Below are 12,994 nucleotides of genomic sequence, written 5' to 3'. Positions count from 1 at the left end.
TCCTTCTCTTTTTTCGTTCATTATGGACAGAAAATGACAAACACTTTCAGGTAATTTCAGGGAATTATACCTCAAAGTGTGCATATCTTAGATATTTGCTGTAAATTAGGAGATCACAAGTCGCTCCCTCTGTTTGCCTAAATGAAGTTGCATCACTCTTGTTTTACTTGAGTGACAGCGAGAACTTTAGAGGAGGAGGCCATCTCTTAAAACTCCCCACTCGGCTAAATGAGATTTTGTAATTTGAGGTGAACAGATGCTTCGCCGCTTCCCGCTCAGCGGGTCCCCGAATACTGTAATTAGTGGCACGCCCCTTCTCGTTGAGTTCCCTCCATGATAAATGACTGTGACACTCTGTCTGGCCTCGTACATCGATACATCACATCACATCTGCCCCCTGCCACACTCACTGAACTCGGTGGCGATGACGGAGATGTTGTGCCAGGCCGCGTCCTCTCTGTCCAGACGCTTGAGTAGGAACACGGAGCCGTTCCCCGGGTGGACGTTGAACAGGCGGTCCATGTCGGTGCGGCGGTCGATGGAGTACCTGCGAAACGAAAAAGGACAGCGAGGAGGTGAGGAGGGTGAACTACAGTGACCCCCCCTGCGTCTGCAGAGCCTCGCCGGGCAATCGCAAAACAGTAGAGGAATTGATTTCTTTCAGTCTAGAGTGAAGTTGAGCAGCAAAAAAAGAGAGCGGTGATGGTGTGGAGTTCAAGTTACGACAAAATAATTTAGGGTCAAAAACATCTTATTGCAACTTCTTTGTGATTTCTGTTGTTGTCGATGTTCTTATTCTACCTCTGTTCTGAAAAGCAGGCTCCGTCAAGCAATACTATCAAACCTGAACGAGGGAGTGGGCGGGGACAAGAAGTATTAATCACATCATACTGCTTGTTTAATTATCCAGCCTGTTTACAGTCGTCTCACTTCACCGACACAATGTTGTCATAGCCTCTGTTCGCTTTAACATAAAACAAATCCCTTCCTCTCTACAAGCTCTAAACTGAGAAACACAGAGAGCGTTTCTCGAGCGTTACGAAATTAATGTCTTACATGCAAAGAGCCACGAGTTAAAACACTTTATTATCAACACCCCTCAAAAACTGTTCCAAGGACAAGACATGTACAGTATGTGTTGATGCAAATTAAGGGGAATTTTTCTTAAATATTTCTTCTCCTTGACTTTGTGAGAAAGAGTCATCTTTTCACAGAAATAATCATTATAAATGTCAGACATAATAATGGTTTTGAGAGCTACAAGAAGCTCCTTATCTTGTTTTTTTTTGGAGATCTTAAAACCCACCATAGAGTGCAGAAATGTGTTGTTCAAAGTAAGGAACGAAGAGCCCGCCGCTCTTATCCTGAGCTGGGATAAAAAGCAAAGTACAGAAAAGATAAGAGACCTTGGAAGGAAATTACGGTAAAAAAGAACTCTAGTGATAATAACAACAGCAATTTCTCACAAAGGTTTGGCAAAAAATAAATAAATAAATAAATAAAAAAGACAGAAACCTAAATTCTAATGTTATTCTCATAACTGAGAAAAGACTTAAGAAATCTTTGTGGTTTTCACACACGCTGCAGTCTCACTGGCACCTGAAGGAAAACTGTGTATCGAGACGCATCAACTTTGATGTACCAGCTCGGATGAAACCAACAAACAAAAGGAACCTTGATATTCAAACAGCTGGAATCACATAACGATGCCGCGCTGGTCGTCTCTGCACTCTGTCCTCCTCTCCTATTAAATCTCACAGTAGCCTGTTCAAAAACATCTCAGCCACTTGAAAATTCCGTGGACCGCTCTCAGAGCGTTCGCCATTTTTGAACTATTTGCTGAACGCAGCGTACTCGCGGCTTCACAGCACTCCATGGATAATAGAACTGAGACGCCTTTGCTTCTCGTCTTTTCTTTCCTCTCCATCTGACTGTCAAAGTGGAAGCAAACTGCTCTGTGAAGGGGGCGGGGGGGGGCTTCACACTGAACATCGTCAGTGTCTGGATCAAAGCCGGTACTCGCTCGCCCCACACTCACAAGGCACAACGTCCAAAAGCGACCAAGCAGCTAATTAAGCGGGCGTTCAATCTTAATTATTGTTTTCCATAAAGCGATATATGAATCTTAAAGTGGGAAAAAAAATTGCCTCCACGCGTCCAGGTCTAGTCATAATTTGGAAGCACTCAACGGTAAAATAGTTCACTGACACAGCGTGAATGGATGATCCAGTCATATACACAAATTCACCACCAAGAGAGTAATTGGAATTGTGCGTGTGTGCGTGTGAGATTGTGTGCCCCCTTGTGTCACATCATTTTAAGAGCACTCCATGGTCCCATGCTTGTTTTAATTGGAATATGTTCCTCATCACTCTGCCTGCTTTGAACACCGAGACATAAAGAGTCGGTGTTGGTCTGCTGTCGTACATCACGGTTATATCTTCTTCACCTCTTCACTGTGATCCAACCACGATGATTGTTTAATCATCCACGTCTGCACCACTTCATTCTCCAGATTCATATTTTTTTACGAGCGTCTCCTGTTGTTTCTTTATTTCTTTATTTATTATCACTAACAGCTCTAATTCCCTTTTCCGAGATCGGGGGGGGGGGGGAAGTTTCAACTTATCTTAACAGTCTTGTAGCTCCTGATCAATACCCACTGCAGCAGAGCAAATAACTGAGAGCCTTAAGGCTTTTTTTTTTTGTTTTGTAAACATCAGAAAATTCCCAGGACGTGCCGATGCCGTTTGAGCAAAAGGACAATTACAAACGGGGAGAGAAGCAGAGCTCACACAGACCCAGTGCCGAGCATCAATAACGAACGGCGCTGCAGTGAGGCGTTTGCACAGCCTGCAGGTTTCCATGCGCAGATGTACGGTCCACAGATGGCCTGGTATATAATCTCAACAGTAATCACGATAGCGACCATCATTGAACACGCTTTACATTTTGATTCTGTTTACCCTCTTATCAGCCTCTTATCAGAACTCCTCACAAGCCTTTAGAGAATTGAGGTTCATTAGAAGTCCGACTTCATCCGACTTCAATATATTTGGGGGGAAATAAAAAGCTGAGCAGGCAGTGCAGATATGGAAACTTTCAAATATGATCTGCTCGTGCAGCAGAAGCGACTGTCTTCCCTTCAGTGATACAAGGAATGAGTGTTTTTATCTGTGAGTGTTCACACGTGGCATTAAGGGGTCCACACAGGTGTGCTGTACTCAAATGCACACTGCAACAAATTTGTGTTGCTAATGCTACATACCTTCATTGGAGATAAGGGTACGACGGCCCGAAGCTTGAAAAACAGCCCATAATTCAATAATTATCAAGTGTGGCCAAATACCTTTGTCCATATAGTGTACATAGTGGAGGTTTTAACTACAAAGCTGCCTATTCACGCCGAGAAATGTTGAACTTTCCGAGCACCAGTGCAAGAAAAAGGAAATCAAACCAGGGTTATGCAAATATTCCAGCACAGGCGCAAGCTAACTACTGTACAAAAGCAAGACTACGTCCACACAGTGTGAAAAGCCATTTGACCAGTTGTTGGTGTTTCTGTTGGACAGAGTGCACCCAACCACCACATCGCTATCACTTTAGCAACATTAGAGACTCTTGCTGTGAAGTCGGCCATGACTGATACTGTCCTGCTAACGTCCAAAAGCCACTTCCTGAACCATTAAATGCCCACAGTCGAGCTTTAAAGTGAGGCGTGTTTTTAGCCTGCAAGGTTTTAGCATTTACATAGACGAGGACTGAAAGTTCGCCACGTACTATTGCTAATTAGCTGTGCAACTTTACCTGGTTGTGTTTTTGGTGGCTACCTTAACAACCTAAGAACAATGACAAGATTTAGAGGAGGGACCTTGTAATTAAGAAGCTAATGGAGTTTAAAAACTCTCGTGTTGAGTTTGGGGCTGCTGTTACAGTTTTATGCAAATACCCTTAAAATTTTAAATTTAATTGGCTATTGGCCATCTGGTGCGTGCAGTACAAGTAGTGTACAAGACATTTTATTCACTCAGCAGATGTGTGTGTGCTCCAGCAGAAAAATAAACACACAATTCCAGCTGCAAACTGAAAGTGGGGGAAAAAGTACACAATTCACTGAAAAATTCATGACTCATCAGAATCACAAAGTGGGGCTACAACAGAAAAACCCTGACTAACTTTGACTGACTGACTGACTGAATAACTAACTAACACACCATGGACTCACCTCATGCATCCACATTTCTCTACATTTTGCTGCAGCAGGACACTAGCACAGTGTTCAGGTTTATTCCGGGTCACTATAGGTAAAGTTTGCACAACAGCTGTGACCCACTGAGCCCTTATATATTTTATAATTATAAATGATCTGTGTTTACCAGGTAGTATCCATTAAGCCCCCAGGGATTAACAGTGGCGAGCATTTCCCTTGTAGTTGTGACTAAAAATAAATGCTTGTGAACTGTAAAAATGTGTTGCACTGCAAGATTCAGCCCAGGTATCTTTTAATTTAATGTTAAGCTAAATATTGTACATTGGAACAATGTAGTATTTCACCCGCGAGGCAGACAACGTTGTTGTAACGGTTGATTTAAAGGTGGATGTTGTCAGTGTTCTAAACAGTGCGACTGTTTCAGCATTTAGAAGAGGGTGTGAAAGTGAAACATAATTTTCACCACATCGGTGAGTCACTGCGTGGAGACGTGGAGGCTGGAAAGATAAGCAGGTTATCAGTACATAAATCTCATTACAAGTAAAACTATGGCCTTACTTGACAACGCTGCGAGCTCCGTCAGGGTCCATGGCACTGACCGAACCCACCGCCACGCCCACTTCCGCGTCTTCCTTTAACTCCATCAGATAGCTCGTCTTGTCAAACAGCGGCGGCTCGTCGACATCGTCCACGGCGATTCTCACCGTGGCCACGTCTCTGGAGCCCGCGGCCATGAAGCGAGGGTCCATCTGGGTGTTCTGGACCTGGATCTCGACCGTGTACGACGGCTTCTTCTCAAAATCCAGAGGCTGCAAATGGCAAAGAGGAGAGAGAAGTTGAATTTCAATTGATTCTATGTGATAGTATATGATGCTGAAACAAATAATACACATATTTTTTTTTATATTATATATAGGGCATATTTAGGGCATATGAAAGAAAGGGGACCAGAAAGAAAAGAAAGAACAATCCGAAAGAAGGTTTTTTTTGCATTAGGTAGCTTTTCTGGCCACTTGGGGGCAGCACAAGAGGCTAACTATTAATTTGCTATAGCTAACATGGTAATGAAGCTAAAGAGCTGTGTGCTCTACAAGAAACTCTTTATTATCATTTGATTCATTGCTATTATTCCATCATTGATTAGTGCAGATTAAAATAATCCATAATCCATGTTGAGATATAGCAAACATGACACTATTGCTGCCTGATCTGTGATCACTTTGGACCCGGGTTTATCAGAGATATAGTAGAAATATAAAATATTTGCTGTATCTTGCTGTATTTTTTTGTATTCCTTATATAAGAGAGCAGTTGATATCAGGTCGAGAGCCATTTTTACTTGCGGTTCAGCAGGGGAATTATCTGGTTCAATATGTTATGTAATTTTACAGCTGAAAAGTTGAGCATCAAAGATAGGATGTAAGAACAGGACTCTGATCGTATCAGGGCTGCTGACTGATAAAAGAACAGGACATGGAGTTACGGCGGAGAATCTGACATTAATAAAAATTGTGATAAAAAGCTGCTGACAAATTCAATCAGATGACAAGTGTTAATAGTTTTTTCTTCTTCTTAAAGTTCAAATAATGTTCACGGAATCAGTTCCTTGACATTGACTGTGACAACGCTGCATGGTTGTTGTCTCGAAAGAAGAACAAAGCTTTGGATTTTACTTGAGCAGCTCTACATGAAGGGCCTCTGCTTCCTTGAAGAAATTGTGGATATTGTGCTCATCTCGCATCCTACTGACAGAACATCATTACTTCTTTGTTAGAGCCCGCAGACTTTCTTAGGGTTGTGTCAGCAAGAGGAACAAAAGAATTTCTAAATATCAATTGTGATTGTACACCAGTAAACACGCTCTTTGTGAGGACACTGTGAATCCCTTTGAAAACTCTGCAGCAGCAGCAGCAGCAGAAGAAGAAGAAAAAGCCACTCCAGTGCATTAGTGCCTGCTGCAAAGGCTACGACTTGAGGGTGGTGAAGGGAAGGTAAAAGATGAAGAAGTTTAATTTGGTTTCTTTCATCTGTCAAGCACGCGGAGGCTTTGCATATTTAACAGTACATGTAAAACAGACGACGTGGGCAGGATCCATAATATGAGTCCAAAGTGTGGGATCTGATGAGTCACCATTTTAGAATTAATTTCATTTAACCAATGCCATGAGAAAAATATCAGGATAATTAAAGGATGGCCTCATTTGGATGCAGATATTCACACACACACGCACACAACGCAAATTTATTGACAAACGGACGCAGACTTCCAAACTCTCAGCCCTGACCCACAAGGAGACAACAGGAGGAGCCTTAAAATCATAATATTACGTTACGCTGATTTCATATAAACTAATAGTGGAATAATGAAAGTAGCCTCTGTGTATCTTTCAAAGAAACAAGGCCACAACACTGACATTAAAACCAGTTACTATGAGATAAGAGATCTGTAGTAATCTGACATTTTCATTATTTAGGAGTGGGAGAAAATACCAACACAACAATTTATGGATACCAGTGTTGATACGGTGGAGCCCAAATATCAACAGTTTACTTACTAAACCTGTAATTAACCTTCTTAAGGTCAGTTTTTATTCTTTATTTAGACAGATACTGCGATGTATCTTCATGTGATCGCATATTTCGTACTGCATCTTCTAAGCTACCGTGCCATTTCCTAAAACACATTGCTGAAGAAGAGTGACACGTGTGCCAAAGGAAAGTGGGATAATCACAAATCTGTTGTGAGTTTGGAAAACCGTGCTGAGCTGTGTTTTCAGCTGTTAACATTTGTCTTCTGAGGAACATGCCGTACTAGCCACCGTGCCAAATTTGACGGATTAAGATAAGCGTTTAAAACGTGTTCGCAACATTCTCTGTTAACGTAAACACTCCGCTATCAAACTACTTTTTTTTAACAAATACATAGAGAAGCAACATTTTAACCCTTTTTGGTCTCAGTTTTAACACAAACACAATGTAGCTACAGTCTCGCTCTCCGTCGCCCTCTTTCTCCATAAGTGGTAGTGCAGACACATCCTCAGGACAAAGACATCTCAGGTGAGAGCAGGTGCAGTTACTCACTCACTGGTGAACAATAAACCGCTTACAGCGTCAGCTCTGCTGCCTCAACAGTTTTCGACGTGCCATATTATTTTTAACTCCACAGTTGTATTTTTTTTTCACGTCGTCAGCCACTATTTTCTGGCATGAAGAGGACAAACTTTGCATTTGCTTTACGCGCACTTTAAGCTGCTTTCAGACATGCACGAGGTCTGGGTATTCTCCGGAGATCGTGTTTGAGAACACAAATGTCGTGCAGAAGTCGCTGCTGACATTCTCCCAGCATTTATTCATGCCAAATCCCCAGTCAAATCTCCAGATAGCGTCTGAGCGAGCTCATGTAACAACACAGCCAGAGAAACTCTGGAGAATCCACAGCGAGTCAGTGGGCAAATGTCCTGCCTCCCGCCTGGATGTTCCAGCCTGGATCCTCTGCAGATTTTCCCGCTGCTGTGAACGCAGCTCACCGTGACCACCTCCCACTGCAGTCGTCATATTATGTGAAAATATAGACAATGTCTGGAGCCAACTGTTAATAATATCCTAATGTCCTGCATCCTCTTACCTTGCTGACGGTGATTACTCCCTCCTGAGTGGCCTTGTCAGTGGAGATCTCAAACATCTCCATGCCGTCGCCGCTGACGATGGTGAAATACATCTCGGCGTTCTTCCCGATGTCTTTGTCCGTGGCCTTGATTCGTCCGATGGGGGTTCCAGACTTGGCTGACTCGGGAACTCTGAACTGGTAAATACCTGACAACAAAGAGAACAACACAGACCATCAGACCACAATGTTTGTCTGTCTGTACCCGTATCTGTTCTGTGATCATGGCAGCATCACATCAACCACAGTAATGGATGATCGAAGAAATAATATTGTGCTCTCATTCAAACCATCTTTAAAGTAAGTCGTGCCATTAGAGAGGCACAGTGCAGGAGTCTTGGTCACATGACCCTTGCATACTAGTACAATACTTTTAGTGAAGAAGTGAAGAAACAGAATCTATAGGCGAGGGAGAAGATTTTTCGGGGGCCTGTTTGAGCAGGTTCTCTGCGTGGAAATCCGTCGACACGTTTAAGCTAACCCAAAACAATGACCCGTGCGCACAGAGGCTAATTCATCGTCAGGCGATAAAGCCGAGGGGTTCCCGGGGTTGACAGGCAGATTTATGGTTTCATTTCAGCGTATCAAGGCGACAAAGAGAAACTCTCTCTGAGAAACTCTTTATTATTATCCGAGTCAAATTGGTATTTGTCTTTGTCGGTTTTTCAAAGGCAACAGAGATAGAGGGGAAAAAAAATTCAGTTCTCTGAGAATTTCTTTCACGTCAAAGTGACACTGTGACTGAAGTATCCCTGAATGAAATCAGGAGCAATACGGAGCCCTAACTTTTGTCATTTGTTTAGTGCTACCTTTTACCTTGTCCCCGTGTTTTTCCACTCTCTTGTTGCTGTGGCTACTTAAGCCGGTGTTTGTGTTTTCTTGTCTCATGCAGCCCCATGAGGCCCCTTTTCATACTGTTACCGCAATTAAGGGCTGCACAAATAAACCTGACTTAACATGACAGCCACAGCATCACCACCTGAGTCATTAAGGCGATGGCGGCTGGTTTTCGATGAAGAGCTCTGTTAATGCACAGCTGCCCCCCCCCCCCCCCCCCCCCCCCCCCCCGACACACACACACACAGTGTGAGTTAGTCAGTGATGGAGCAGCTGCAGGAGGAGGAGGAGGAGGATAGTGCCCGTGACAGAAAACGGATACACCTCATAAACTCAAACAAAGACATCGAGAAAAGTTCATCTCTGCTTGGGGGGGAATCATATGACAGCATAAACGCTGAATAGAGAAACATCTCTGTGCTGTCTCAGGACTTCATTATGAAGGTTGGACAGGTAGACAGGCAAGAACAAAAGAAGAGGAGAAATTAAAAATTAAAAACATCAGTGTAAGTGCTGATGGAAGTCAGCCGCTAAGAACAATGTCTCTGCGCCAAATTGCTGACAATCATTTCCTTTTTTAAAAAAAAAGAAAAAGAAGCATTTTTTTCGTGCTTCTGTTCTCCGGATTAAGTGCTAACATTGTCTGTTTCCATCAAGTGTGCTGCTGCTGAGCAGAGTCAGCTATTACTGAGACTTCTCCCTCCTCACTGTGAGACAACTGCACTGACACACACATGCGCCGAGCGCTGTCCACAAGTACCGCAAACACAACTAAATGAATGCAAATGAGGATTCACCGGGTGACACGAACCCGAGGCACCGTCCTATCAAGATTACATCCTTCTCTCTCTCTCTCTCTAACTCTGTGTGTGAATATGTTCCATCTCAGCGACCCCAGTGTGTATAAACCACTTGAATGAGTAATTATATGCTTCAGACACACATCAGGTATCATACAGCCTGGCAGACAAGACAGTATTCAATCTACATTTGAGTAGATTTGTGTGCGTGTGGACCAGGAAGGAGAATCAGATAAAAAAGGACATGTTTACATTCATGAACAGCACACAGCGATCATTTCAGGTGAGAGGGAAAGAAACACAGCTCTCCACGTCCCTTATCTTATTCCACGAAAGGAATCATTTCATTACCTTCACGAGGAGGGGATGTTTTTTGGATGTTTGTTTTGTGAGTTTTATCTCCTCCCTCCCTCCCTCCCTCCTTCTACACACACACGGTTACTACAGCTCGATATTTGATTATTAAAAACTTCTATTCACAAATCTTTAAATAAAAAACAAAACAAAAACAACACAACCAGCACAAGGTATAACAAAAGCTTAATTAGCAGCACAACCACGACGATTCACACATCACCGCACAACAGAAGCTCTGCTGCGGAATAAATCACACCAGCGTGCCGACAAGGAAAATAACTTTAACAAAACTGTTAAAAGTGACAAGCAAATAGGTGCTTCACATTCTAATCCGCAAAAAAATCCGATTTTTGAAAAAGTCTGCACAGAGAAAAAACACTGTCGTAGTCTCCCACAGGAGAATATGAAATAATATGAATATGAAAGTGTAGAAGAAATTCTGTGTTTTTTTGTGTCCAAACACAAAGCAGATCATGTAACATGTCCCTGATGTATGTGTTGCTATGGTTACTGCTGGTTTTACTTTGTTACAGACGTGTGCAGTGAAAGATAGATATGAAACACTGAGAGGTCAACATTTACGGCTTCAAATGACAGAATGAAAGAACCCTCAGTGCTTACGCGGCACAGATCCGTGCCACAGGTGCACACTTGGTAAAATGCAGCGGGAATAATACACAACTCCTTATATAATAGACATCCAGGGCGTGCGTTGATAGGTGACAACGAAATGTGTTTTTTCGTCTCCTTATGTGTTGTTGAATCACATGAAGAAGTCACACAATTTTCTTTTATTTTTTGTTCATAAAAGCGAGCCAAGTGAACTCTGAACATGTGACATAGTTCCAAATGTCACAAATTCAATCGGTTTTGTGCAAACCTTTTGTGTCTGAACGCAATTGCACTGAGTTCATGCTAACATGTATGGAGGGCCATTTCCCCCAAAAAGAAAAGAGGTAAAAAGTCGAAATTATGAGGTATAAAGTCAGAATTGTGAGATAAAATTTCATCATTAGGAAAATTTTATCCGGTTTTAACATTTTTTGAATACTTTTTGCTCAAGTGTGTTTATATCGCTGGTGAAAATGGAAACAAAAAAAGCAATAATTTCATCAGCCTATAAATTGTGCTGAAAAAAAGGCTATAAGACTCTAATCATCACATCATTCTTAAAACCTGTATATACACGTTTTAACATAGTAAAGGAAATAAGCTGCCTAAATGATCTGTGTTCAAAGGGTTAAACAAAAAAATGAAAAGGTTTGTTTTTCTCTTTCATTTGCTCGACTAAAATGTCTGACATCGACTGGCCAGCACAGACTGTAGGTGCTGCAGCTAGTGATTATTTCATGTCAGTTATTAGAATTCACGAGTTGGAATTCGATCATTGAGTTGCTCGTTTCATTAAGTGTCAGGAAAGTGTTTGTTTCCTGAACCTGAAACCTTATTTTGTCCACAGCACAGACGAGCAGAGACACATAAACAAGCCCAGATAAGACAAAACTACGTCATGATCATCGAAATAATCGACAATACAATGAAAAGAGGAAAAACAGCAGAGAATGTTCCTGCCATCAGAAGACTTGCGAATGTGGCGATGATAATGTGACTGAGATCAATGTGGGAACAATTCACTCTTTTACGCGACTGTGGCCACTGAAGCACAGCTAACACTCACACACACGACGAGTTGCCACATTCGCAGCAGCTGTTGCTGCGTTCAAACCTCAGCTACTCTGAAGCATCTACTAAAGTGGGATTAGCACTGAATTAAACTGGAATACACACACACACACACACATTCGTGTACATAACAGCTCTGACCACAACTAAATGTCTAACCCTAAACATTAGCCTAACGCTAACCTTTAAAACTAGGTCTTAACCAACGTACAGAGACATTTTAAGGTGCGGCAAACTGATGATCTAAGCACATACACACACACACACACACACATTTTCTTCTGACAGATACAAATATAACATGCAGTGACAATAAGTGCAGAAGAGAGGCAGGAAGTGCTGCAGGTGCTCTACAGTGAGGCAGGTAAAACACACACACACAAAATAAATAAATAATGCGGGAAATCCTGCGAGGTGTTAAATTCTTCAGAAAAGTAACTAAGGCACTCCGTCTTTAGGGGGAAATAATAGCGTTTTTTATGTTTTGAGCATAAAGGGAAACAGCATGACCAGCACATATACTAGATAAAGATACGTGTTTCTCAAACTGAAAATCAGAAATACCGTTCTACTGCATGAACCAGGGTATGTGAGCAGAGGAATTTTGAGCAGCGTGCGTAGAAAATGGAACAAAAATGATAATACATGAAATAACAAAAACTAGAGTCACCTTTATCTCTCGCTCCATCTTAAACCTTTTAACACCTAAGTCTCAAAATGCCCTTTTTATGGTTATTTTAGCCATAAACATTGTGCATTTGTGTGAAATTTTTGTTTGAGTTTTTGTCTCAATGTCGCAAAAACAGGCCACAAAAATGGAAACTAAACTATGTACAGGTGTTTTCCCCCCCTCCTCTCTCCGATTCTCTGGCTACCTGCAACAGCGCAAGTGAACTTATATGTTGGCTTTCACGTGCAATTTCTCAGCTTTTCAGAAACCATTGGAATTTTTCCCGACACCACAAAGCGAAAACACAGCACTGTGTTTTAATGACGGTGATCACAGTGTTACCTTAAGAGGTCCAACCACTGATATAAGTGACACAAATGAAAAACTGCAATATAATAATGCAGAAAAGTCAAAGAACTTATTTCAAAGACGTCCACCAAACACAAATAAACAATATTAATTCAAAAAAGAAGAAAAAAGAAACGTGTCGATTTTGACAGACAGCTCTGAACGACGGAAAACAAGGTGAAAAATTTTACATTCTGTTCCAATCTGTTCTTTGTCAAACAGCAGCTGAGATCAGTGTCACCACATCGCTTCCAAATAGTCGCTGTTGCTGCTTTTTTTTTAATTCTCATCAGAATGAACAACACACAAACATCTGCAATTATTCCATCACACGCGGGCACCGCTCACTCCATCTGCTCATGAAGAACATACGACATGAATAAACATAAGTAAGAACAGTCCGACTAATTATAATCTGCTCGTGA

At 41.9% G+C, this 12,994-nt stretch overlaps 1 protein-coding gene across 1 annotated transcript in view; it reads right to left on the bottom strand.

The window, feature by feature from the left end:
- LOC131460655 (cadherin-6-like) overlaps positions 1 to 12,994 on the bottom strand; it is an 82,230-nt gene that overhangs the window by 16,155 nt on the left and 53,081 nt on the right. The window contains exons 6-8 of the mRNA XM_058631324.1: positions 7,836 to 8,023; positions 4,769 to 5,019; positions 411 to 547 (exon numbers count right to left, since the gene is read on the bottom strand). Of these exons, the coding sequence (XP_058487307.1) occupies positions 411 to 547; positions 4,769 to 5,019; positions 7,836 to 8,023 (576 nt within the window). The remainder of the gene's footprint in view (positions 1 to 410; positions 548 to 4,768; positions 5,020 to 7,835; positions 8,024 to 12,994) is intronic.

This window comes from Solea solea, chromosome 1 (genome assembly GCF_958295425.1).
Source record: "Solea solea chromosome 1, fSolSol10.1, whole genome shotgun sequence".
NCBI classification, from domain to species: Eukaryota; Metazoa; Chordata; class Actinopteri; order Pleuronectiformes; family Soleidae; genus Solea; species Solea solea.
Note: the sequence above shows the minus strand (reverse complement) of the source record. Positions and strands in the feature narration are given on the sequence as shown.